Source organism: Apaloderma vittatum, unplaced genomic scaffold, assembly GCF_000703405.1.
Source record: "Apaloderma vittatum isolate BGI_N311 unplaced genomic scaffold, ASM70340v1 scaffold28261, whole genome shotgun sequence".
In the NCBI taxonomy this organism is placed as follows: Eukaryota; Metazoa; Chordata; class Aves; order Trogoniformes; family Trogonidae; genus Apaloderma; species Apaloderma vittatum.
Genome location: NW_009701219.1, coordinates 2574 through 30411, shown reverse-complemented (window position 1 = coordinate 30411; position 27838 = coordinate 2574). Strand labels below are relative to the sequence as shown.

The 27838-nt window shown below is 46.7% G+C and overlaps 1 protein-coding gene across 1 annotated transcript; it reads left to right on the top strand.

The window, feature by feature from the left end:
* Window positions 1-1440: 1440 nt before the first annotated feature.
* Window positions 1441-26157, top strand: LOC104281177 (voltage-dependent T-type calcium channel subunit alpha-1H-like; the record flags this gene model as incomplete). The annotated part of the gene is made up of 4 exons (XM_009879082.1): window positions 1441-1600; window positions 10045-10360; window positions 23320-23412; window positions 25368-26157. Coding segments are annotated over 4 exons (1359 nt in total), but the record flags the coding sequence as incomplete, so codon positions are not given.
* Between the last annotated feature and the right edge of the window lie 1681 nt (window positions 26158-27838).

Here is a 27838-nt window from a genome sequence, read left to right as displayed (position 1 = left end):
GTGCTGGGGTGGACAGGCACTGCTCCTCCCAGCACCCATCCCTGGGGTCTGCAGGGGCCAGGCTGCAGCCTGGCGTCACCACTGGGTTAGCAGGAGAGGCATTGGCCGCGGGGAAAAAGCCCTCATGGAAACTGGTGGGGAAAGAGAGACTGTAGCAGTGTAAGTGCTGCTCTCCGTTCAAAGGGGATGACTGATGGAGAGCAGCATCCAGCTAGGGCAGGCAGGAAAAGGTATTTTCAGAAATTAGGTGGGATAAAATGCCTCCAATGGCAGAAGTCACCTCACCCGGCAGCCACATTGATTTCCACTATGCCGTAAGCTTGAGCCCTGCTCTCTGCTGAGCGCCAGGTTCCCAGGGCTTGGTTTCTGGCTTTATTCTTTTCTGTAATTTAGCACTGACCTTTGTCTCTTCTTCTTTTCATTAGTTCTCCTCCTATGAATTGTCATCTGTTGAAATGATGGCTGGTCAGTGTCTCAGAGGTTCATTTAACCTCTGTTGAGCTGCTGAGCTGCAAGCCATTATTCCCTTTTTATTCCAGTTTTATCCTTGAGTCTGAAGGTGCCCTGATGTGTGTGCCCAGTCCCTGCCTCCTTGTCCAGCCTGCCCTGGGCAGCGATGCTGTGAGCATACTAGACGGGCTAGCTGAGCCTCTGCAAGGTTGACTCATTCCTCAAGCTTCTTATTTAGAATTGGGAGATCTTGCACAGAAATCAGCATTTCCCTGGCAGCAAAGGTGCTGGGGAAGCCTCTGCTCTGTGCCCAGCTTCATAAGGAGCCTTGCAGAGAGGTGTAGGACCAGTTGGGAAGGTCTCCCGGCAGCCTGTGCCAGGAGGAAGGGGAGGGAGCAGAGCTTAGAGCTTTCCTTAGAGAAAGAAACATTTGCATCCTGCTTTCCGCCCTCCAAAAAGTCAAAATTTCCCCTACTTGGCAGTCTTGTTTCCAGCAAGGAGAGGAGTCCTCCATGGAAAAGGAGTTGTCCACGGAGGAGGTCTGGAGAGCGACCACAGCTATCAGCCTACACGAGGCTCTATATTGTTTAGGTGAACAATTTGTGTGATTCATGAGAGATGTTCAATATGTGTATAAATATGAATTTTGACAATTTCCCGGGAGGCTGTTGGTTTGCGGGGGCGTTTCTCCAGGAAAGACTGTCTCGCTGCTTGGCCCGTGTCTGTGTGCTGTTGAGTGCTGTATTACTGAAAACATCTGAAAATCCCACCCTTGAGTCCACCTTGGAGATTGCTGTTCATTCCCATTTGCTGCTAGAGCTTTTGCACTCTTTAACTTCCTTTTCAGCCTTCAGGTTTAGGGGAAAACATAAACACCCCAATTCCTTTGCCCAGAATGCACTGGCTGCACAACCAAGCTGGGACTGGTGGGGTGTTCACGCTCTCCCCATCAAAAGGTTCCTCTAACCTGTTCTCTCCTTCTGCCCCCAGGTATGCGAATACTCGTCACCCTGCTGTTAGATACTCTGCCTATGTTAGGCAACGTCCTCCTCTTGTGCTTCTTTGTCTTCTTCATCTTTGGGATTGTCGGTGTGCAGCTCTGGGCAGGGCTGCTGAGAAACAGATGTTTCCTAGACAGGAGTATTGCAACGTAAGTACAGCAATAAAAATCCCCACCTTTTCTTCCTTCCTCCCTCTACCCTCTCCTAGAAGCCCAAGCAGCCGGCAGGGGTCACATCCAGACAGCCCTAGCAGCGCCGGGGACAAGAGCGTGACTTGGCTGTGCCACACAACTGCAACCACAGCTCTCAGCCTGGCTGTCCTCTTGATTCACAAGGTTGTCGGCCTCAGGACTCTGAGCCTGGCTAGGTACTTGTTGTGTGGGAAAAAAAAACCACTTGTCACTGAGTTACTGGGGGTTTGGAGTGGCTTTTTCATGTTTTCCCTTTGCACCTGAAGGACAAGGACATTAGTGGTTTGGATTATCTTTGTCCAAGGAACCCGAGATCCTTGACTCTGGGAATTGAAGGATTTAGAGCAAACAAAAGTGTTACAGCTCTCCTAAAATTGCCAGTTCCCCGAACTGTAGGGGTCTGGGAGATCACATAGCACACACCCCCCCGGCAGGGCGTTGCTGAGGTGGTCTGCATGCTGGTGCAGACAGCACCTTGGATATGCTGCTGAAACACACAACTGCATCTTTGTGTCTGTATGAAGATAAAAAGCTTGATGTGAAAGGCATTAAAGAGAATTGTAGAGCACTCTCTGTCCGGGAAAAGCATCAGGGATGAGCAGCACATTTGAGCACCTGCTCTTCTGGATGCAAACTTTAGTTTTGGTTCTTCCAGGCTAGGCAGTTGCATGAACCAGCATCCCTACAAAGTGCTGAGAGCGCTAATAGGCGTTAATTGCCCTGGTGTGCCACACCTGAGACCCACACCCAACCCTGCCCATGGCCCAGGAGCTCTATTTAAGCTCAGCCTGAGGGTATCAGCCCTGGTTTGAGCTGTGCTGGTGGTGTGATGTCTCCAGTTCTGTCTTTGTTCTTGGTTTCTTTGCCTCCTGCTCAAGTTCTCTGGATGGGCCCTGGATCTGGTTCATCACTTGCCATGTCTGGGGCTGTGAATGAACCCTGCTGCCAGCCCTCAGCTCTGCCTGCTAGGTTCAGACCCCGTCTGTGCAGTTGCTGCTGGCACAGGGATGGGTTTTGGCTCCTGGCTCACCCCCTGCCGTGGGACAGCCTGGCTCTTGCTGCTCGCCTGCAGTCCCTCAGCATGATGCTGAGCTTGGGCTCTTCTGCCCTTGTCCCTTCCAAGGTGCAATATAAAGACAGGCCTTAAAACAGTGAGATCAAAACCAAGTGCAGCCTGCAAGCCTCCACAAAAAAGGGAGGTCTGCCTGGGAGAATCCTGAAGGACTCCTGTCAGCGACTGCTGAAGATGTCAGCGGCTCAGAGGTGAGGAAATGCCAGAGACCAGCTAATCAGGGCAACTCTAGCTCTGTAAGAGAGGAGAGAGCCTGTAATTATATCTGTTTGTAATCATCTGCTGTCTACAACTTCCCTCAGCTTTACCCCAGGTCCTGTTCTTGCCTCTCACTGATTAGTCCTTTGGCTTGCAGTTCTCAGAGCTTTTCTCTGTGCCGCAGACCATCTCTGATGGCACTTACTTATCCCATCGGAGATGCTGAAAGGCAGAAAATCGAGGAGTCACTTCTGCTCCCGCATCCTGATGTTCCAATCTTGCAAGCTTTCTCCTGCACCCAGGGCAGGTCACCAAGACCCTCCGTCACACAGAGTAACCCCTTGAGGTGCCGTTTAAGAGCCCAGAGTGATGTTAAAGCTGTTCTCAGGTGGCCCCATTGCACGGGGCAGTGCTCTGAGCGTAAGGAACGCGGAGCTGTAATTAGCTCCAGTGAGTTCCTCATTTCTTTGACCAGGTTTCTGAAATGCCATGTGATTTCCTGCAAAGTGGAGCTTTTAAAATTAACCACAGGGGAAACGTTTTGCTAAGTACAGATATTAAGCGGGTTGTTATGTAATGGCCATTAGCAGCATCAAAGGCATCGCAGGATTTTATCGGGGTCCTGGTCACGGAAGGTGAAGCCCGGCTCCAGGTGCTGAGCCTGAGGAGCTATGTTTGAAGAGGTTTATTAGAGATCTTCTTTCCTCTTCGCTGCAGCTCTGCGCTGGGTCCTTTCCAGGAGCAGTGGTGAATTTGGGTGGCTGTGGGCTATCCATTGCCTGTGCCCTGGTGCTTGATGTTCAGCAGTTCCAGGTAAATTTGGAGAAATGAGGCTTCTGACATGCCTGTAGGGTGGCTCTGGTGTAGGATGGGGCTGCTTCAGCTCTGCTGGTGCTAATATTGGTGAACAAATGTGGGCTACAATCATCCAGACTGAAGCCGCTGTCTTGGTCTGTGCTCTGCTGGGTTAGTTTTAGACCTGAGAAACCTGTTTGCAATGAACCATTCCCTGCATTTCCAGCTGGAAGCTATCCTGTGTTGACTGGAGCTTGATGTGGGAGTTATGGGGAATCTGGATGGAACTATTCCCGTCTTTTCTGTCATTCTTGATTCATTCTCCTGAATCTGTAGTTCCAGGCGTTGGGATATGCTTCGCCCCTGCGGTGGTCTTTAACATCCCAACAGCAAGTTGTGTAGCAAAAAGGCCCAGAGGGGCAGTAATAGGGAAAGCCCTTGGTGTTACATCTTCCTGCTCTTGTACTGATCGACCAAAATATGCAATGTTGGGCCCAAACTAGCAGGTCCTGCTGGTCATCTGCCCGCAAGGCAGTGTGGAGATACAGGCAAAGTGAAGCCTGGGGTTGATGTGGAGCCAGTCGCTCCCTGTGCCCTCACACGCCATCTCTTCCCAGCAGCATCAGTGCTGGAGAGTCCCAACCATCCTGCCCTTCCAGGGAGAGTTGCCAAAGAGAACAAGAAGAGCAACAGAGCATTCACCCAGGAGATTCAGGATTAAAGTTAAGCTCTGGGTGTGGTTAAGAAGTAAATAGAACAAAACTGTGTGGGAGAGAGGGAGTGAGATTCCTGTGGAAGCCTTTTCTTTTAAATCCCCCTTGAAAGTTGGCTGCTTCAAGTAAAGGAACTATTTTTAAATGTAATACATTCCAATAGAAATTTGGAGACTTGTTTGAGGTGTGCTGGAAATACCAGCTTTCTCTTTCTCTCTCTCTTTGAAAATTACACCGTTGCAATGCAGTATCATGCTGGAAGGAGGTTGTTTTATTAAAATCTCTCTTTCGGTAGTGACTTTGAAGGAATTGCAGGCAGTTACTGGGCTGCTGCAGTAGCAGGGTTGAGAGCAATAGACTGGAGTGGATCACTGCTCTTCTAGATGTGTGAGAAGCTGTCACTGCCTGGCCAGCCCTGGAGACCAGATTGGTGCTTCGGAGGGTTCTGGTGGTTCAGACACCTATTCAGCCACCCCTGGGGTGCTCCCTGTCTGGAGCTACATGCAGGAGATCCTCGACAGTGGGAGCTGGGCGGGGGGAATTTTATGAAGGCATTTTTGGTTGGCCTGGTCTGAGAGAGGAAGGCTCATCATACATACATGGGAAGGGCAAGCAAAGCCAGCAGTTTATCCGTAACATCTCCAGGATGTGCGTCTGCCCCACGCAGCCCCTCCAGCTCCCTCCTGCAATCTGGAGCTGCTGTGGCTGTAAATAAAGGATTTGGGTCACGACCAGCTTGTCTGGGTTGTTGCTCTTTGCTTGTGTGTTGTTATGCAAGGGCGTGTGTTCCCCGTTGTGGAGCCTTTCAAGGAACTCAGTGGGTTGGAAGCAGGAGTGGGGAGAGAGCTGTGAAGTGCTTTGTATTTATCTAATGCTGCAGGACAGTTATAATGTGAGCGCTTCAGTCTTAATTAACTCCGTACCTGCTTGGCATTGTACTGCCTTTGGCTGCTTGGCTTTCACAGAGCTGCGAGAAGGCACAGACGGCCAAGGCAGACAGAGTTTGTCTGAAAGGTACTTCTGAGTTCTGCTTAATTGCTCCTCCTGGCATCGCTCTGTGCTGCAACATTGGGTTGTCGGAAGGATTTCCTCTAGAGAGCAGCCGCCTCTTGGAGGGAACGGATCCTGCTTGGTGCTGAGCTGTCTCCGCCTTTTCCCTTCTCTGCCTCTTGGAAAGCTGCAGCAGGATTGTGCTCAGCTCCCACACAGCTCTCCAGCGGTTGTGGCTGATGTCCTGCATGGGATGGCTGGGCTGGGAGGACCGAGCCCTGGGGGGAGGTGAAGCAGAGAAGAATTGTTCAGCCTCCTTTGACGTAGGTGAGAATGAACTTTCCTGCTGCAGGGCTGTCCTTTCTGCACGTGAACAAGCCGGGGGCAGAGAAAGGGAAATACATTGCAAAGCTGCTGCAAGCTCAGAGAAGGATGTGTGCTGGGCAGCTGGCCGAGAAAGGGGTGTTAATCCTTTCTAATGTGATAACAAGATCCATTCTGGGGCTTAGTTTCTCATGTCTTCTCCCCTCAAGCACAAGGGTCTTGTGATTAGTGGATTCATTACCATTAATAACTTATTTGGACTATGCCTGTTGGCAAGTAACAAGGAAGTCAAATTGACCTTTCCTGCACGTGGAGGTAGATGGTCTTGGCAGAGACAATTAATTTTATTTTGTGGATATTGGGAATTCCCTCATTCTGTAATGTTGCTTCTCCTTGTTGTTCTCCTTCCTCCTCTTCCCTTCTGGGGCTTAGTTTCTCATGTCTTCTCCCCTCAAGCACAAGGGTCTTGTGATTAGTGGATTCATTACCATTAATAACTTATTTGGACTATGCCTGTTGGCAAGTAACAAGGAAGTCAAATTGACCTTTCCTGCATGTGGAGGTAGATGGTCTTGGCAGAGACAATTCATTTTATTTTGTGGATATTGGATATTGTTGTTCTCCTTCCTTCTCTTCCCTTTTTGGTTTTGCCAGCAGGGTCATCAAGCAGAAGAACTAGAAAAAGGTCAAAGTCCATGTGCTGTCAGTTGGTGTGTCCCTTCCCCTCTGTAGTCGGTGGTGGCAGAACATCATGCAGATGTGGGTCCCTCTCAGCTGGACGGATGTTTGTGGCCTCTCTGCCCTGAGCAGACGTGGAAGGGGGAAAGGCTTGAAAGAGGCTGAGCAGACAGTGGCTCCCATGCAACTGGTTTGGGGCTGTCATAGGGAGGACATAGTTTGTCAATGATTTGAGGGGAGCAATTGCAAAAATGAGTAAGGCAGAGAAAAGGGAGGATAAAATCAGCTAGGCAGCAGCAGGACCAAATCAGGCTTCATCCACCCTTCGCACTCAAGCTGTGCATTGTTTTCCTGGATTTATTTTCCTCCCACAGCCACCACGGCGTGTCATTCTTTCAGTTCTCCCAGGGGGTTTGGGCCCAGATCTTCTCCACACAGCTTATTAGATCACAGCCCTGGGCTCTGTGTCTACAGGCAGTGTTTCTCCTTCAGCCCAAGGCTTCCTAAAACGGTGACTCACGGGAAGCACGGAGCCTCTTGGATCTCCGTGTGCGGCTCAGCAAGAGCCTTTCCGATTGCAATGTGTAGTGAACAGAGAAGCGTTGCACAGGAGGGGAGTTGGCCCCATAGGTCTCCAGCACAGTTGTGTTGCTTCCCTCCAAAGAAACTGGGTGCGTGGACCCCAGCACCCTGCTTTCTATCCAGCCCGGCCAGCTGGGGTGGGCATACCAAGAGATCAGAGATTGGCTCTGGTAGCTGAAATAAAGGTGATTAATGTGGGGCAACGAGTACGTGTCAGAGTCCTGGAGCTGGGAGGGCAGATGGCTGCGGAGTCGCGTGTGGCACTGAATGTTTCGTACCTTGTGCTTTGGTGGGAGAGGCAGCTCGCAGGGGAGCTCAGGCGCGAGGTTGGAGCAGGGCGTCGCACCGATGATGCATCAACCCTTCTGTCTGAGCTCTCCTTCCATGGTCGGCATTCTTGGCATGGACATGTGCATGTCTGCATCTAAACAGGAAAGGAGCTTGTGCAGCCACAGTTGCTAATTACACAATTCATCCCTCCAGATGGTCCATCTCCCTCTGCAGGTCCAGCTTTGCTCTGGGTACAACCCTAATTACACTGGCCTGCGAGCTGCGGCGTGCTGAGCCTTCCCATCCTGCCCGCTGCCAAAAGGTGTTTGTGATCAGGAAGCTCCTGCTGCTGGTGGTGCGGAGATCTTGTTTCCAGGGTGGTGAAGGAAGTTCAGTTTTTGCTGAGTTTCATGGCTTCACCTGGCTCTGGAGCAAGTTTTCCTTGAAGATCAGTTGTAGGTTGGAAGAGTGTGTCACTGGAGTGGCACATCCAGATGGAAGAGTTTCGATCAGCATTGTTTGAAGGGAAATGAGAAGGAGCAAGGGATGTTCCCGAGGTCACATGGCCTTCTTGCAGGGCTGGGTGCTCAGTGTGTAGCTTCAGGGTTGCAGGTCACTGTCTGAGACTCGTCTCCGTGCCTGTCTCTGCTGCAAGCACCAGGTTTGGGCACTGAGCTGCCCAAAAAGACCAAGTGTTGAGTTTGCATGACTTGTCACATCAGAGACTTTAGAACTGCAAACATCCGTTAAGCCTGAGCTGGAGGTCCAGGGGCTTTGCGGAGAAGGTACCAAATGAGACCTCCCTGCCATCACCTCAGGCACTCAAAGAGTAACTCTTTGCCTGTAACCCACAAAGTCCTGGTTTCGAGAGTGGTTTCAAGCCAGCCCCAGGAAAACTGATCATAGCCCAGAGTCCCGTGGCCGTGCTACTTTGCTGTATGAGGCAGCACACAGTGTAGTCCAGGCTTGATCTGAGCTCTGGGGGTGTTATAATCACCATCACCACCACTGGGTGCAGAAAGCCCAGATCCCTATGGTCAAAACAATGTTTGAAAGACTTCAGAGCTACTGAGCTCTTGCCACTGAGTTTCTTGGGACAAGACTAGTCAAACATGTATAGAGCTCGCAGGGCTCTGCCTGCCACCTGTGAGTTAGAAGTCACTTTGCAGGCATCTCTTTTCTTCTTCCCTCTGCTTCTTCTCTCAAGTTGCCCAGCTGTCTTTGCCAAAGTTTGTAGCACTCCCAGACACATCCCCGTGTCTCGGTGCCTTTGCAAACCTCCGCAATACCCTCCTCTGTGACAAACTCTGCTGACTGTAGTATCTGATCTTCTAGCAAACACCATGCTGGCGTAGCACTTGGCCTTTTCTTCAGCTTGTTTTATATGGAAATTTCCTCCAGCGAAACCAATTCGTGGGAGGGGAAGCTTTTAGGCAGCCTTGGAGGAAAAACATTTTTCAAGTTTTTCTTTTCTCTTGAATCTAAGGCATAGAAACCGGGGAAAAAGATGTAACAGTTTTGTCTAGAAGTGTGGGAACACTGTGCAGTGGGAAGGGAATAGCTGGTGAATACTTTTAATTAGCAATGAAGAGTGCCCAGTTCCTCTGATGTGTTACTCTTGCCTATTCCTGAAGCTGGATGAACCCTCGACACTTATCAAGTAATTTAATTCACTGGTGGAGGAGAACCAAATTCCTCAGAAAAGCTGTTTAGGGTTAATTTCTCCCCAACTCTGCTCTGCAGCAATTGCTCTCTCCTTAAAGTGCAATTGCCGAGTGACTCCTGCTTGACTCAAGCGTTTTTGGGGGAGCAATTTCAAGCAGTTGTATGGAATAACACTAGTTTGACACTCATTAGAGCCAAATTTCTTCAATAATTAGGTACATTCAGAAACAGATGAAAATACAGCTGTCCTGTGTTGAAGAATTACCTGCTTCTCTTTTCTCCACATCTCGCCTTATCTCCTGAGTGATTGCAGAGCCTCTTATATCCCTGCAACTCTGAACATGGCAGATAAAGTCTGCTCTAGGACTTTGCACCTTCTCGTTTTGAGCAGTGCAAGTGCTGGAGGGTCTCACTAGCGCTAATCAAACAGCATGAAAAGTCCTGGGCTCTGCTGACTGATCTGCCCCAGAGCATGCCTTGGGGGGGAAAAAAGGCACATCTCTGCCATGCTGCAATTGCAGCACTCCTTTATCTTTGCTGTAACAGAGCCATAAACTTTATCCAGGCCAATTAAATCAGATAGGGAGAAAGCACACATTCCTGTTAATTTGGACTCTTTCTTTTCTTATGTAAGAACAGGAGGAGTTTGAGATGGCCTGTGCCTGGGTGTCTCCTTGTTCAAGTTCAGTGCATCGCAGAGACGCGCTGAGAGGCAAACTTATTGGAAAGCTGCTTTGCCGTCAGCTTCTCTGAAGCACCTTCTGAGCTATCTTAAAATCCTAAGATAGAAACAAAAAGTTCCCAAGATTTTTGAGAAGCACCTGGCCTGCTGGGATTTTTCTCTCTGTACCCTCTCATTTCAACTTTCAGCTGCCCCGTTTGCTTGGGGAGACTCGGGCTGATCTTCAACGGAAAGATCGCTGGTGCCTTACAGGATGCAAAAAGATGAAGGTGGGAGCTGATATCTCGACTGTGGCTTGCTGTCCTCAGTCTGGTGGGGCTGAAGGGCAAAGGAGAAATAACGTGCCCAAACCAGGGCAGAAGCCAGCAGCGTTTCCTGCTGCTGAAACGAAGGATGAGTCTCATTCTCATTGATCTCTTTCTTCTCCCTCCAGGACCTACAACCTTACCTTCCTGCATCCGTACTACCGGACAGACGAAGCAGAGGAGAACCCGTTCATCTGCTCATCGCATCGTGAGAACGGCATGCAAAAATGCTCCAACATCCCAAACAGGAAGGAGTACAAGGTGGAGTGCACCTTGAGCATGGACTCCTACACCCCAAGTTTGTACAACCCTGACTTAAGCAGCAGGAACGCCTGCATAAACTGGAACCAGTATTACAACGTATGCATGGCAGGGGACGTAAACCCACACAACGGAGCTATCAATTTTGATAATATTGGATACGCCTGGATAGCTATTTTTCAGGTAGGATTCGCCTAAAGATTTTTCTGTTTCTTTTTCATTTCGTCACGTTTTGCTTGGGAAGATTTTTGGGAAGTACCTCAGAGGAGGAAAGCGTTTGCTTGCCCCTGTGTGAAACTGCAGGTAAAGGCACATTGAGTAAATGAATCCAGAAATAACCTGCACAAATGTTTCAGGAAAGCATTTGGAGAGAATAGCCATTTTTTTCAGTGCCTACTTCTTGAGGCAGGAGAAGCGTGGCAAGCTCTAGCGTGGCAAATCAGACCTGGATAAACCTCAAGGCTTTTTTGAGAGTTAAAGTCTTTATGGCTGTAGTATCAGCAAATGGAGAATGTTGTCCAAGTCCTTAAGCAAGGTTTAATATCATTCTAAAATATAGGAAGTAGCTTTGTGGCGTGGTTTTGGGCTTGATTCTGGCATTACAGGGTTCTGCTGGTTAGCGTGGTATGCTGCAGAGTGAGAGAAATCCGTTCTGACTAGAATACCTGTGAAGAAATACTACTTGTGCGGAATTTGAGTCTCTCTTGATACACACTACACAGCTCTTCACTAGAGACCAAGGTGCTTCTAGCTCAGACTGGGGCAGTGACAAAAACACTCCAGCAACTGAAGCGTTTTCAAAGCATTTGTAGCCCTGGAACACTGGATAGTTCACCTACACAGTCCAGAGGCTACGGTCGCTTTGGGCTGGCCTGTTTTAAATGATTCAGGCACTGTTTTCCATTTTTAGTTTGCATTTTCTGTTTTTATTACAAGTTTCTTTGTGCTTTTGGCTAGCTGCCCTGTTTTATTTAGTCCTCCTGAAGCGTAGGTGACATCTATTCCTAAAAGAGGAAAAAAAAATACATCTTTTTAGTTTTGTTAATGATAAATTATTCAGAGCTCTAAATTTCATTTATGAATTTCCTTCCAGTTTCATATTATAATATGAACTTAGTAACTTTTCGTTTTCACCTGGGAGTTGTAAAGGGGCGGGTGCTTGCTCTGAGCATCTTGTCTGCTCTCATGCTGTCACAGTAACACACCTTGAATTTCACTGCTGCTGGTGTCAGAGGCATAAAACAAAATCGATAAGGGTTCAGACAGATCCCAAGTCTCTGCTAGGCTATGGATTTTTATTATTTTTTTTTAATTCTTTGGTTCTTTCTTGGAAAGAGCATATGAAGAAAGGAGCTGCCATAGTAATTTTGCATATTGCTGATTGGCAGTGAGTGTTGCATAAAGGAAAGAGGGAAATCAAAGTGAGAATAGTGGATAGGTCTCTGGCTGCACTTGCATTCCCTTTTTCTTCTGCTCTTGCATACTTCTTTGACAGAACTTGATGGATGTGCCCAGGAGGTCCCGTCTAGTTCCCACCATGGGGCAGCAATGTTCTTGACAGGGAAAGGGCAGAGGGCAACGCGTTGCAGAACGCCTGTGCTGGTGCACTTAAAATGATCAGGTGCTTCTCCAGGGGTTCTCCTTCTTTGTTTTACTTCCAGAGCCTTCCTGCAGGCTGTGAGTTTTCATTTTGTGTCAGTATTTCATCTCCTCAGCCTGAAGACGTACCCGATTGTAACCCAGGAAGAGCACATCAACCACGGCAGAGGTTTCAACTGATTCCTTTGGACAGAGCAGAGTGCCTGGCAAAGTTGGATATTGTGTCCATAGATCTTTTTGGCAGGTGCCAGGAGGTCTGTGATTGGGTTTAGTGCACCTTGAGCCTTCGAAATACTAAAGGGTGTTTCCAGCCAAAAACTCTTCTTAAGCATTTATTCCTTTTAGAAGTAGTCCTTTGCACTTGTAGAAGCTGAAAACAATATAACTCCAGGTAAAGAAGCAGCTGTTGGGAGTAAGGTGCTTGCTTAACTTCGATATGGGAAAGGTAAATCATTGCTGCAATAGGCGGGACGCTAAATCACAGCAATTGCTGTAAGCAGAGAACATTTAACAAATAAAGCTACTGAGTTGTGCTCTCATTACGTTTAATAGTTGAAGCAGGATAGCACCAGGTCAGCAGTTAGGTGAGGTCTCGAAGTAAGTAGTGCAGAAAGTAGAACTGATGAGTTTAGTAGCTCAGGAACTTCCCTGGGAATTGGTGTTGAGCTACTGGGCAGGAAGTACTCTGCTGTGTTCTGGATGAGATGGGTCCAGTTGTCCTGATCTTTTCTGGGGAATAATGACTCTGTGGTACTTTGCAAGAGTTCTAGTCGTGGGCTGAACCTCAAGGTCTGGCAAGACTCCAGTTTGCATAATGACTGTCCTAGGACTCGGCTGGATGCAGCATCTCTCACGATTTATCCCAGATGAGCTGGAAATCTAGCATGGTTTAAGAGCTGTCACAAGGGAGGTTGGTGAAATGAGCCTCACAGGTGAGATTTGGAAGAAAGCTTCTAAGTGCAGTGGCTGCAAGTCGTGCTCAAGAGTTTCCAAGGGCACAGTGTGATATTGTGCAGACCACGAGCAAACAAAACCAAAAATGGAGTTTTACAGGGAAATCTGAAGATCTCTGCTGCACAACATCCTCATGACTGGTGCGCCAAGGCAGCAGGCTAGCAGTATGGCCAGGCTCTTCTAGCTGCCAGAATTTGGATTGGAGCAGCCAAGCTGAAAGGTGTTTAACTTCATGGTAGCGATTCCCAACTTGCAAGTAACCTGGCACGTGGCCTTGGTGCATATTGGTGAAATGCATCGTTGACCTTCCAAGTAGGAAGAGTAAGTCAGAGGCATCAGACAGGAGAACCAACATAGTGCAGAACAAAAAAAAATCTTTAAGTAATAAAGACGATGGCTGCATCTACAGGTGTTTGAAAGGATAATAATTCCTTATGTAACCCTGCAAATGATTCATGTTTTGATTCCCCTCATTTGTTGTGTAATAGGCTAATTCATGTATATATTTGTTACAAAGGCACGTTCAATGGCAAATTATGTGAACTAATTAGCTTATTACAGAGTAAATGAAAGGAGATGGAACCTAAATTAACTGTGAGGTTTGGCATGATATTAAGATCCCTTTATTGCACATGAATTTCAGCCGCAACAATAAGAGCAGTAATTACAGGTATTGTTGTCACACTGCAAATGATGAATTACCGACCTAACCAAAGTCCAATTTAATTCAAATTACTGACAGTCTCAGTGGAGCAACCAAAACACTGCCACCTTGCTAACCATCAGTCTCCCATAAAAGCAGAATGGGATTGGATGGCTGGTAAGATACACAGTTTGGGAAGAAGAAACTATTTAGGATATTTTGCAAACCCCAGAACCACTGCTTGGACAATTTCACGTCTGAGTTGTAAGACCTGTAATAGTACCTTAAATCAGGAGGCAATGCTTTTGGCAAAACTAGTGAGGCAAAGTTGAAGGAGTAATAACCATCAGCTATGCAGAACCAAGGCAAGAAGGAACAAGCTGTTCCTCTGCGCCTCCTTCCAGGATGCGGTTGGAAGGACTGAACTTTGAGAGCAAATATGTGAGGAAAAAAATTACATGGATATTTCAAGAAATATCCCTCCAATACAAGAGAGAAGATTTGTCTGGCAATTCAGAGCAGCTGTGACACTGGTGGTGCTGGCTGAGCTACCTGTTCTATAGCCTCTTCTTCACATGTATTTTGGAAGTAGTTGCATTTTCTAAGGGGCATCTTTAATGAAGGACCCTCTTGAAATTAGTCCTTGGATGCAGCTCACAGTGTCAAGGTTCTGTTTCTGGCTTACCTTGTTCTGAGCGCGTATTGCTTCTACAAGGTTTCGCTTAAGAAGACATCTCAGTTAACAAGTTAATCAAGTCATACAAGTAACACATCTCTTCTGGCCCATCATCAGAAGGCCCTAGGCGAGGGAATTCTCAGAGGAGACTATTTTGCATTCAGCAGCCCCCTTGCTGCTGTCAGGAAAAAAAGGCAGCCTGGTTGTGTTCACGAGAGCTGAAGACAGCCCAGCAGGCACACAACATGATAAGAATGCCCAAGAAAGGAAAAGCTGAATCACCCTCTGAAGAAAGATGTCTGGAAATAGAGCGGCATGAAAGGAACTGTCAGCAGCAGCAAGAGTTCAAAGTGTTACCTTGATAGCGTGCTCCGATGGAGAACTTCTCTTTGTACCTGGTCACACCAAAGCTGGGAGTATGTTACAGCCACAAAGGTGTGGGTGAGCAGCTCGGGAGAGAGACCGAGTTCGGGGTGGGGAGGGAGGAGAATCCATGCCACCCACTTCTTCCTTCATTTGTCCTTCTGCGGATCCTTTCCTCCGAAGGCGATGGCAGGCTGCCCGAGCAGGTGTGACAGCTGGCAGTGACAGCCGCGTGCTGCGGGCCACCTGCCGAAAGAGCCCTTTTTGTTTGGATGAGAAGTTACCTCTCCTGTGCTCGAGCTTGTCAAAAAAGCCCCTGGGAGCCTTGTGTAAGCTATCTCAATCCAATCAAGGATTTATTCATTTTGACCCTGTGCTGATGAGGAGCTTGTTTTGTCTCTGTGGTGCTGACTCTGCTTCTTGCCAGGATCTGCACCCGGCTGGCTGTGCCTGTAGCAGGTACAGAGCTGGGGATGGGGAGGCTTCAGGTTTGGGAAGAGGAGAGGTCGTTTGTCTCGTTTCACTATTGCTTAGTGCCCCGATCTGTTGCACAGCCCTTGCCCACTTCACATTGTTTCACCCTCCCTTCATCGTGACTGAAATCCTTCCCTTGCCTGGAAATCTTCCCGCTGAAGCTATAACAGAAACTATAGCTTCTGTTTGAATTAAAGTACAAATTATAAGCATTTCTTCATGCTTCTGCTGTGGCCAAAGAACAAACTTGGAGTGTCTCCTCTATATTGGCACTCAGTCAGGGAAGGATCTTGGCTGAGGAGACCTGAAGCTCTAACGTTGCTTCTCCTTAGAGTAAGCACAAACCCCTCCTGCTCTGGAACCTCCTGGCAGCACAGAATTGGCAGGGTCATTCCTTTTGGTTCCTACTCACACATCTTGGCTGGGCTCTCTCTCAGGTGGGTATTAACAGGGACTTTCGGGGGCCCAGTTTCTCTTAGTTTGTTGCTGGGACCTCGAGGTACCTCAAGGAAGCTCCTTACAAAGTGACAGCTCGGGAATAGTTCCCCCAGTGTCTCAAGAGTATTTGTAGGCAAGGTGCTGCTAACACGCTTGCTTGCCTGTCTGCTGCAACCTCTGTTCCTTCCACTTCCAGGAGTCTTAAATATTTTAGGGAAGAGCCAAAAGGCACACTGAAGCAGAAGGAAGTGGAAGAGCCTGAGGCTTCCAACTGCGATTGTATTTAGCTGTGCCACATGTAGTTTTGCGGGCCGTGTTTTTCAAAAGCAGCTGTCACACTGGGTGCCCATGTTTTCAGGACTTTTTTTTTTTTGGTCAAATGGTTCATTCTTTAAACTGGAGATACGCGTCAACAATGCTCATCTGCTCTGCGTTTGGCAAGAAAAGGGTTTCAAGCTTTTAATTTCCACTGCTTCAAGATGATGCTTTGTCACTAGATTTAAATCTGTTTTGGATGACCAAAAATATTTCACTCTAAATGATAGGGCTTGAGTTTTGTTGGTGTTGCTATTTTTTTTTAATTTGGCCAGCCAAATAAGTTTTCTGAATTTGAAGAGCTTTCATGCTGAATACCTAATCTAAAAATATCCAACCCCTTTAAAACATCTCCAAGAGGATTAGTTGCTTTTGAAAAATCTCCTTCATTTTGAAGGTTAGAAGGAATTATCCCATATAGCACAAGTCGGAGAGGCCATCCTGATTTCAGGACTGGGCCCCCTAACCTGTGGGAGCTATTGGAGGGACCCAGCATGAAACCTCCTGCAACGCTGGTGCTTTTGGAAGGATTTCATCCCACCACAATCCTGGATTCTTAGAGTAAAAAGAGGGGTGCCTGCAGCAAGCCTTGTTCTAATCTAGAGTCCGGTTAAGTGATGAAAATTTCACCTTAAACTCTATTATTAGATTTTTTTTCTTGCTACACTTTAACTTACCAGAAAGACATTTTATGTTCCAGAGACTTACGCTACTAATAGCTGGAAGCCGGAATCTGGTTTTCATCTTGTATTTAACATGAACAGTATACATACTTGCTTTTGTGTTCTAATATTTTCTGTATTCAAACATAAATTTGATGTTGTGCTGAGGGACACGGGTTAGTGGTGTTGATAGGGCCAGGACAAAGGTTGGACTCAATGGTCTTGAAGGTCTCTTCCAACCGTAACTGTTCTATGATTCTATAGTCTTGAGGTACGTCAATAATTCCTACAGGGAAACCTTAATTTGGCTCGATTGTCCCAAACCTGTTCCATAATCACTTGCTCCTGTTGTATCTTGCACTGTGTGTTGTGCATAGCCATGGGGAGACTGTTTTGCTAAGCCAAAGAGTGAGCTCCTTTCCTCTGGTGTCCCCACACAGCTGTCTCCAGACTGCACTGAGCTGACAAATCCATCCAGGGGAACAAGACAACCCCCACTTTGTGTAAGTGGAGAAGGGATAGACACATGGAAAAGTTTTGTGCCGTAGTCCTGTAGAGAGGACTAGTTGTGCTTGAAGCTGTGCATACTTTGCCCCTGATAACCTCTAACACAGTTGGAAACAAGGTGTAACAATGTAAATATCAAAAATCTTGGGCTTTTTGCATTTAGGCCAGTACCCCAATCTGCTGCTATGTTCCAGACAGTGGTGTCTGGAGCAGAACTGTCATTCATATAGTTGCTGTGTGGTGCCTTCTCCTGTAAGCAAGGATCTCAGTCTGGCTTTGGATCCCTTCTCCTCCTTGCAGACTCCTCATCTTTCAGCTTTGCTCTGCTATAAAACTCTGATTTACGGGGCTCTCTGTGATAATGGACTCAGTAGTGCTGAAGCTAAACAGTTAAATACATTCCCTGTGCATAAGGTACTTTACACAAACAATGAACATGAAGGATAATTATCGCAGTAAATCAAACCTCATGAATATAGACCGAGATGTGATTTGTTACACGGCAGCCCTTTTAAATCCGTGATGTTTTTGCTATCGGATGAGGATCTTCCGTTATTTAACATGAAACGGAGAGATGGCAACTCACCTTCCTGTTGTAGCAAAAGTTGTTGAGCTTTGATGGCATTTTATGAGCCCACAGATTCACTTTTCATGCGTTTTGGGCCACCAATAACAGGATCAGCGACGTGTCCAACTTCACTGCACCCTGGCTGCGCTCTACTTTTCAAGAACCACCATGAACTGGTAGTGCTGACCAGAGATCCCATTCACGTGGAAAAAATGTGAGAGGCCACGAATTCAAGACATGCAAGGTTGCACAGTATTTTTTTCCCCCCCCCTCTCTTTCAGGGTCACTTTTCAGAGCAGATGCATGCTTTGCAAGAGTCTCTAGTTATAAAGAAATGGCTGAAGTCACTTTGGAAATCAAGCAGGCCCTCAAAGTGAAAGGAAAAGCATCTGTTCAAAGGACGTTACTCAATATAATGAAACCTGTTTTTCTGACCGCTGAGGTTACTTAACAACATGTGTCATGAGGAAATAATTAAAATTGTGAAGCTGACTTCAAAAAATAGTGGTTTGATTAGCTGCCAAGCACTTTGCATATGGAAAAGGAATTCTCTGTTTTTCACTGATCAGTGCTTGCTGGCCAGATCAATATGCCCGAGAGGGCAGAATATGTAGATAAGAGGTTTTGAGAGATTAATACCGAATGCCTTCTAAAACATACTGAGACCATCATAGTAATTAATAGCTCTCACAATTTATATCGTTGGATCTTGTCTTGATGAGGCTTATAAAAATAAAAAAATAAAAAGCAACCTTGCAGCAGGGCCAGGGAAGCGCTGAGATAAAAAGTACATAAAACCAAATATTCATGGCAGTCCTTAGAGATGCTTGAGGTTTGATTCAGCCTAATTGATTTTGATGCAGATAATGCCCATCTTGTCCCCAGAGGACACAGTTTAGGCCAAAGGAAGAGAGGCCGAGTGCAAATTATAGGTGTCAATTAAGATGAACACTTCGAATGATTTGGAAACACTTGGGTTCCTCTGCATCACCTCCCGCTTCATCCAGGCACTGAGTTGACCAAGCACCTGCAATTCTGAAATCAACCCCCAGAGAAACTTCGGTTTGCTAGAGCTGTGTTCTACAGGGGTTTAATCAAAGTGTAAGAGATGCCGATTTGGGTTTCCATGCTTAGGGAGGCCCTCTCTGCAAAAGAAGTTTGCTCAAGTAATCGTAGAAGTGAAATCTTGCCACGAGAAAGCTCAGAGCTCAGGGCTGGCTGGAGTTTCGTATGCCGTGCGTTCAGTTCTTCAAATCTTTTCAGCTTCGCTTCACACAGTAATTTTCCAAACTTTCCTCCATTGATTAGTGGCACCTCAAGGTTGATTTCTGTCTGCAGCAGTCTGTCTGGCACTAGCCATTAGTGCTTCCTAATACACAGAAAGTAATTTAGTGTTTGACTTTACTAATTGAAGTAGTTTGGATGTTGGTTGTTTTTTCTCCCCTGGATGATTCTTTTTTTTTTCTTAACTGACACTAAAGCAAAAAATAACCCGTTTTTGAATAGATAATAGCCAAGAATTTGTGAAATTTTTGGCAGAGCTCAAAGGCAAAGGTTTTTGTGATGAAAACTTCTTGATGTAATAAAAGGAATTGTTCTGCAGGGATCTTTGAAGTGACCTCAGAAAAAAAAAAACAACGAGAACCTCCTGTCTCCCTGGGAACAATGAGGAGGTCTGAGTTAATTGCCAGTGTCTTTAATCTATATCTCCCTTGTGATTTTCACTCGGGAATTTTAGATTAATTCTGATTAGCTTGGCTAGAAGACCTCATTCTATCCCTGGTTATGCTGCTATAAATCAGATGAGCATCTTCGTTACAACTGATGAAATTATTGTGGCATGAGCAAACTAGGAGGCTCAGAATCGCAGAACAGAAGACATTAAAAAAATACAGTCTGATTGTCCACTCTCAGCCTGCTCCTATTAGTGTGATGATGAGGGAGTCCCTGGTTGGGGACTGCAAGAATGGTGTCCAAGCCAAAGATCGAAGAAGTCAAAATCAGTCTTTACGTTTACTGGAGAGAGCTTTCCTTTAAAGACTTGCAGTGATGGGAGAGAGGCTCAGACACAAGACTTCAGGGCTTCAGGGCTTTAGTGCTCAGCCTTGTAGGTATTAAAGGGAGATAAATGATTTATCCCATCTTGGCCCATGCTGTGCAAGAGGTAAAGAACCGACTGAGCAGGCGAGGAGAATCAGACTGAGCATCATAGGAGGTCTCTAATGGATTAAAGGACAGCTCTGCCCAGAGTCTCAATCCTTCGGAGACAAAAATCATTTCCCTGTGTTAAGGGGGCAGCATCTCCTTTCCCACTGGCTCTGCAGCATGAGATTATGGTTGGCAGCACCCTCCGGGACAGCCTTGCCAATCATCTTAATTGAATCTTTCAGCTATTTCTCTGCAGCTGCCAATTTTGATGTGCCCTGTATCTTGCATATCTTTTTCATCCGAGCAGAATCAGGCAACGTGTTTCTTGCCGTCCTATCTCTGTTAATAAATAATTGTATGTTGCATTTATTGGAAGCTTTGAACTGGTACATTTGGAGACACTGTTTAATATGTCTGTCTGTGAACAGCCATGGCTTGAATTGAATTTAATTACTGAGAATGGATTGCTGAGATTGGAAAGCACAAGAAAGGTGCTCCAGGTCCTGGGAAGACATCTGTAAAGGGCTTGGAGGGCCAAATGCTGGAGCTGTAGTCAACTGGATTAATTCAACTGGAAACTGAAGAGAGGAGGAAGTAATTTCTGTTTAGTGAAATAGGTGATACTGCATCTAGGGTGCCCCAAGGGAGGAACCGCAGGCAAAGTAATGCTGAAAAAATGTAGTTTTGTTCTTGGGAGAATAGCGAGAGTTGCTCGCTCTCCCTCTGAGTTCATTTGCATTGCATTGCGGCAGTGAACCTTGCATCAGTGCAGATGCCTCTGACTTGGTTCCAAAACTAGTTAAAGAGTTTAGTTTGTGGTGTAGAGACCAGCTGTTGGCAAATTCAAATGGCCTGGTTCCAGTTTGCACCAAAGCCTTGCTGGGCATATGCAGTGAGGTGTTGGAGTAGGTAAAAATGTACTCAAAGTCATTCGGAGCACTTGAAAGAACAGCAGGAAAGAAGTCCACAGCGTGGCAAGAATTGGGCTGTAAAAATCATCAGTCCAGACAGGTGGCTATGCCTGTGTGTTGTCCTGTATTTCTTCAGAGCTACATAATTTAAAAAAAAAAAAAAAAAGGCAGGTGTCTGTGAGCACACTCTGTTACAAGACAGCTAGTACTCTCTAATCCTTGGCAGCTCAGGAATCCTTCCGCTAGGTACTGCTGCATTTCTTCTGGGTGATGAGTCCAAGAATGAATCCACAAAGATGTCAAACAGGAGAACAAAAGCCCAGCAGTCTGTTTATCCCTCCTGTATCCCTTTGGTTTACAAGTGAGTAGTAAATAATGCAAATTCTAATTACATCTTAAATATTCGGAGAGCTGGATGAGCGTTTTCAGACTTCCAGAGGAGAAATGTGGTGTGTTGATTGATTCCTTGAAAATGCTGTCTAGCATGCAAGAAAAATGCCTCTATAAATGTTGGTTGGCCCTCACTCTTGTCTCAGCAGCTGTTTCCCAGGCAGGGAGCTGGCAGCACCTGCAAAAGCCCAACAGCAGCCCTCAGGTAACTCCTTTTGTAGAGGGGGCTCTCTGTTTAATCGTTTCAATACATTCGATTTGAGGATTGCCAGCCAAATGCAAATTTGGTGAAGAGGTGTATCCAATATGTTTGGAGTCCCTGGGCTCATTTTTCATCCCTGAGTGTAAATGGCTGGAGCACCTGCTGTGACAGCCAGACTCCGAAATGAAAAAGAGGGGAAGGAAGGGAGAGGTTAAAGGTTGGACTCGATGATCTTAAAGGTCTTTTCCAACCTAAATGATTCTATTATTCTATTTCTTAGGTAGTTGGCAGTGATTTGGTTTAGCCTTGTATCACCTCCTGTCTTGATCCCTCTGGTTTCCCCATGAACCTACACAGGCATCGAGCGCAAGAGATGATGGGCTGCTGTGCAAAGAATGCAGCCGGAAAGAACTTTGCTCTTTATAAATGTTTCAACCATGTTAAAGGGAAGGTAGAAAAGGGCAGTTGCAGTTTGATTGCTTGTCCGTTTCACACCGGTGAACAGAGGGATTACTGCCTGTGTCTGCCCAGACTGCTTAACCCCTTCTCAGACTCCAAAGTGACTAACAGCACTTGCATCCAAAAAAAAAAAAAATATTTGTTTGTTGCTGAAAACTTTCAACCACAACTTGATCTTGGGGTTCATGTTGACCAAAAGCATTATTTGTGGTTTCATTAAACCCATGCCACGGCAAGCGTAGCGTTGCTGCCTGATGCCTGTACGTTGCTAACCAGCAGTGAGGACGTGATCTGGAAGAATTATCCAATGCAAGTAATGAGGAACAGGAGAGGTGGGTGCAGCGTATGTAAATGCAGCCAGCGTGTCATCAGACCTGATTGCTCAAAAGCCTTGAGCAATGCCAACAGAGTAAAGCAGCTGCAGAGACAATTTTTACCTGCTCCTTTGCAGATTGTGTTTATTGGGTTTAGCGTGGAGCTGTATTTGCTGGCGGCTTCTCCCTCAGCTGCGGGGTGGGTGTTAAGCTGCACATGCTTCAGCATGGGAAGTGGGTTTGAAAACTTGCTGGTGAGCCGTCACCACGTCGGACTCTAGGGTGAGAGGAATCAAGAGTAGGTAGTGTCTCTCTTCCAGCACCCACGAGCTGATGGAAACTGCTGTGACAGTCTAAGGGAAGCTGTGAGTACCGATGGTTGTGTGTACAGCAATGCTCTCCCCCTTGTAAATATGGTCATGTACCAAAGATCCCTATCTAGGAGCTTCTTCCAGCTCCTTGAGTAAAAAAGCAGGAGAAAAGTGGCAAGGTTCATGTCTGACTTCCCTGCAAGTGTTTGCCCTGATGCTCCAGGTGTGACAAAAACATTGTTTATTCACTGCCTCGACAGCAAGTGCTTTATGGATCGGCTTTTCTGTACGTGCCATAGAGAAAGTCATCTACACCGATGAGGCTTGATCCTTTTCCTTGTTCACAGCAAGATGGCTCACAGTTCCTTCACTGTGGTCGTGGTTTCAATCAGGAATGATGCCTCTGAAGTTGGAGGCAGGCAGCAATTTTGGGTTTATGCTGGGACCACCAAGGCTCATTAATGTGTCAATGCAAGTAAATTCGAACAGGAACTTTGATTTTGATGGAAGTTGCGCAGGGATTTCAGCTGTAGGACTAATAGCAAGATAGCACTAGAAGTTCGGTGTGTTTTATCCAAGTGAAAACTGTAAATTACATGGCAGAACTCGTTTTGCTCTGCATACAGCCTGTGTGGTGTTAATTAAATCCTCAGCTTCTTTTTTAGTGGAAGGAAGACTGAGAAAATGAGTATGAAATCGATTCTACGTTTAATTAAAGTAACTCTCTTCCGTTCGGATCCTTTCCCACTATGATATTAGTGATGCAGTTGTACCAGTGAGCCGGTAGGAATCACAAAGCAATTGGGCTTGCAGAAACAAAATTGACTTAGCTTAGGAATTTTAAGGGTAGGATTGCAAAACCAGGAGCCGAAGGTAAAAGCTCAGATCTCTGCACAGAGAGGCTTTTACTTTGTTTCTAATTTCTCCCTGGAATTTCTTTGCACTGGTTCACAGCCAGTGTTTCAGATATCTTATTGTAATGTTTTGTCATTTTAATTGTACCAGACACGTGTAGAAACCTCAGGCCAGTCCTCTGGTCACACATTGCTGCTGTCTTAAGTCAACTGGGAAAAAGAAGCACGGCAGGTCTGGATGGATCCTGAGGGATACTGTGGAGTGATGAGTACCAGGCGTTATCAGAAGATTGATGTTTACTAACTTTTTGATCGACTTTTGTTCTTACACTTTCTTTCTCTGTCTTCCTGTAGGTTATAACCCTGGAGGGATGGGTTGACATCATGTATTATGTGATGGATGCACATTCTTTTTACAATTTTATATATTTTATATTGCTTATAATAGTAAGTATGAACTGTGAGACGCTTCCATTCCTTGTCCTTGTGGGGTAAACTTGTTTCCTGGGCTTTTCACGGGAAAAAAAAGTTGGCTAGGATTCCAAGTGGGACACCTTCCTCCTGCCATAAAGCATAACGAGGCAGGTTGTGATTAGTGCTGTGGGGACAGATTATTGGCTGCAACAGTCCTTTTTAGTGTCATGTGTGATGCATAGTCGCAGCTTGTCAAGCCATATGGCTTCCCCTCCCTCTTACTGTCCCAGTCTTGGTCTTGTGACCTTCATATGTCCTAACTGTTGTGCCTTGGCCAGGCAACTGCTAATCAGAACTGAAAGTGGAGAGGCTGTGGCTTTTCCTCCTGTAGCCTCCTCAGTGGACATTTCATTTCACTGAAGGGCCCTCAAACTATTGAACTTCACCCAAGCCCTTTAAATAACAAATAGTAACTGAGGTTTTAGGGTGCTGCTGTTCCTAAAAACAGTTACTCACTGGAGGTGCTGGAGTTGCCTCCAGAAGCAAGGGTCCATTTCTACAATGGGCACAACCTTCTCCAGGGGTCTACATCTGCTGAAAAGTTAAGCATTCAAGTCAGGAGGAGAGCAAGAGGGAATAGTACCATATAGATGTCAGGCAGGCCATGAGACGGAAGGCACTTTGAAGTGCTTTCATGGCTGGATATTCTTTACATATTACCCCATCGATTAACTTGTAGTGTAGGGTTAATGGTTGGACTCGATGATCCCAAGGGTCTTTTTCAACCTGAATTGTTCTATGATTCCATGTGGTTTTGAAAGTCAAACCACCACAGCTCCTGTCACCATTGGGAAAGGCCTGGATCAGAGCAGTGTGAGAGTTTCCCAGTGATGAATAGCTGAGGCCAGCGATTTTTGAGCCTTTAGCAATGGCCCATGCATAGCAGAGATTTACGCACCCCTCTTTTGAGCCCTTCTCTTCATATGGATCCTTGAAGAAAAGCCAAAAGGTGACTAATCTCCAAGTCACTTGGAGCTGGGAATGGCACCCTTGCTGCTTCTCAAACAGTATCCAGGCTGATGTTACAAACTGGAGAACAGCACTGCGAACCGTCTCCCAGCGGCTTCCCCTGAGGATTCACCAGACAATAGTCCAGATTAAATCCAGGTGTTTCCTACTGAGCACAGCACCGAGGTTTGGCCGTGTAGACGGTGGCACTTTCTTGACGTCAGCCCCTTTCACGCCTAAGAGTGCCGATTCTCTGACAGGAGTGTTTGACATTTTCCTTTCGCTGATTTATGAACCCAAGTGGTGAAAAACCAGTTTGTGGACTCAACAGCTGAGGGAATCATGTAGTCTTGGGTCACTTCACATTTTTGTCCATGGGACTTCATTTTGAAAACCCGGTATCACCCAAGAACACATCAACTCAACCAGACAATAAGTCAGACCTTTCTGGGAGAATATCCTGGAGATGCATTCCTCTGTGTCAGAGAGATACAAGGTCACAGATGCGTGGCCCCTGACTGTACTCCAAAGGAGGGTGCGCTGTGCCAGGGTGTGAAGTGATAGAGGAAGAGAAGAGGCAGTTGCAAAACAGCACAAACTGGACTTGAGACCATCTTTCCTTGCAGGTTGACTGGGTGTTTCCTAGTGATCTGTCTGATCTGGTGGCGCTGTGTTTCGTACACGCTGCATTAGTAGCAAATGTCATCACTGTTGAGGGGAGGAAAGTGGTGAAGGCTATTGTTAACAGCTGTCTTTGCCATTGCCAAACTAATTTAGCATGGCTTAGGAGCAAATTTAGCAGTTCATGCACATGTTGACAGAACGTTTGGTGAGCAGGCCCTGAAGTTTGGCATGTTTGGAAATCTCGGTATCTCTAAGAACCACATTTCAAGTCCAAACAGCATGTGGTGGTGAAAAGCATGTCTCGCTTTCTGAAGTCCCTGCTAATTTGCTAATTCCTTTCCCTGTGTTTTCTCCAGGTTGGATCCTTCTTCATGATTAACTTGTGCCTGGTTGTGATAGCAACACAGTTTTCTGAAACAAAGCAGCGGGAAAACCAGCTGATGCAGGAGCAGCGGGCCCGTTATCTCTCCAACGACAGCACAATTGCCAGCTTCTCCGAGCCAGGTAGCTGCTACGAGGAGCTGCTCAAGTACATCTGCCACATCTTCAGGAAGGTGAAGCGGCGGACGATACGCCTGTACAATAACTGGCAGAGTAAGCGCCGGAAAAAAGTGAACCCAAACAGCACCACAAACGGGCAAAGCCACCGAGGCAAAAAGCACATCACCTCCATACACCACCTCATCCACCATCATCATCACCACCACCACCACCACTACCACATCAGCAACGGGAGCCCTCGGGGGCCACGCTCCAACCCCGAGATCTGCGACCTGGAACTCAAGGTCATGAAACCTGGAGGCCAGCTGATGCTTCCTTCTCCATCACCCAACTTGCAGAGCCCTGCTCCTCCTCCAGATTCGGAGTCTGTGCACAGCATTTACCATGCAGACTGTCATGTCGAAGGACCACAGGTGAACTGTAAGTCTTCCAACGCCCCTGCGAGCATTAAACTCACTGCTGGACTCTCCAACCGTGGCAACATGAACTATCCTACCATCCTGCCTTCTCCAACTAGCAAAGCCGGTTCTGTTCCGGTGCCCAAAGGAAAGAAGAACGGCAGTTCACCTGTGGCAGTGGTTAACAGCCCGGTAAATTTGGGCACAGATTCTTATGGGAAGCTGCAGCAGCTGGTAGGAGAGCATGGTAAGAACGAACAAGCTGTTGTGGGGTTTTTTTTTGCTTAGGAAAGCTGGGCAAAAGGTAAATTGTACAAGAGTCATGATAGCCAAGTAGGGTGCTGAAGATGGAGACTGTTTTGTTGAATGTTGTTTGAACTGAGCGCTGAAGCCAGAAGCAGGACAGGCTCAGGGACCGAGAGCTCTGTTGCTTCAACCCTGTATTTGCAGTCAATGGGTAAACAAGGGACAGGCTGGTCTGGGCAGTGAGTTGAGGCCGCTGCTGGAGGCCTCTTTCCTGTCATTACCAAGGATGTGGTTTTGAGCTCCCCTCATGGGCTTAGGGATATCTTGGAGGTTCTCCCTCTGTTCCCACTCAAGAACAGATCTGTCCAGCCCCTGGAGTTAGATCTACCAGCTGCAGCCCTGCAGCAGAGAAGCCCCAGCTGCTGGGAGGTGGTACCTTGAAAGGGAAGAGCAGGTGGAAGCTGGTGGAGAAGCGTAAGGTATAGGAAACATGAGAAGTTTTAAGTAGGGAGGCACTAAAAGAATTCAAACCAGACGCTTCTAAAAACCCCTAGTTCTGCTCGGACAGGCCCCTGAGCCTCTGAATATCTTTTTGGCAAGAAGGAGCAGAAGGTTTGAAGGAATGCCCGTGGCTGCTGCAGGCTCTTACTCTGTGCCAGTCCTCAGAGGATACGTGTGAGGGCAGGAGTGTAGCAGAGCTACAGGTTTCAGGCTCTTCCTGAGTCTTAAGCCCTCAAACAGTAAAATAGTAAAAAGTCAAAAAAGGTCTAGCTTCTATTTTTTAATCTCTTTAAGCCAAACTCATCATTTGTTTTTTTCAATGCCTGTGTTTTCCAAATATCTGTGTGTGCATGGACACAAATATTTATTCTAGTGATGTATGTGCTGAAAAAATACCAAGCCTAGCTTGAGGGGGGTCACAGTAAAAGCTGCTTGCCAAATAGATTGGGTGGCTTGTCTTTGTTTTGTCGGGCTTTTTTTAAGTGACCACACAAAAGGGTAAAGTGGATTGTTTATAGAAATTGCCTTCAGCAGACATTTCTGTACGCTTGGGAGCTTAGCAGGAGGGCAGAAGGGAGCAAGGTTAGATGCAACGTTCTTCTGTTGTTAAGCAAGGGCTTTCTATGAGTCACTGGTTCATCCCTAACTATTCAGGCTAGTGAAGGTTGTTATGAGAATATGTATTTACCTTGAGATAAAAGCCCAGGCTCTGCAGAAGTCTGGAACTGGGAAAGCAAGGATGAGCAGAAGAGTTGTTTCTTGGAAGGCAGTGCCCAAGTCAGAGGTTGGGTTGTTCATGCTTGCAAGGGGGTCTCTTGCTGGGGTCTTTTTCTGGAGAAGAAACCCCAGCTCTCAGTCCCAGCTGTGACATCCCAGGGCCACTTTGGTGACTTAGGAGATTTTCACGTAGCCTGTGGCAGTTAGACGGAGTTGCTATTAATAATGCAATTATAGTATCCTCTTTTTGCAGAGGCATTTCAGCCCAGAGGATGCCAAAATGCTTTAAACAAATCTCCTGAAATTGTTTCATCTCTTGCAGAAGTGTGATCATATCGAGGGGAAGGGCTGGACGCAGCAGCTCTTGGCTGGTGGGCGACAGCTTCTCTGGCAACCTGAGGAGCACAGGGGCTGGGAAGGGAAATGAGTCCGCCGGGTCCATCTGGAGACCCTGCGACACAACG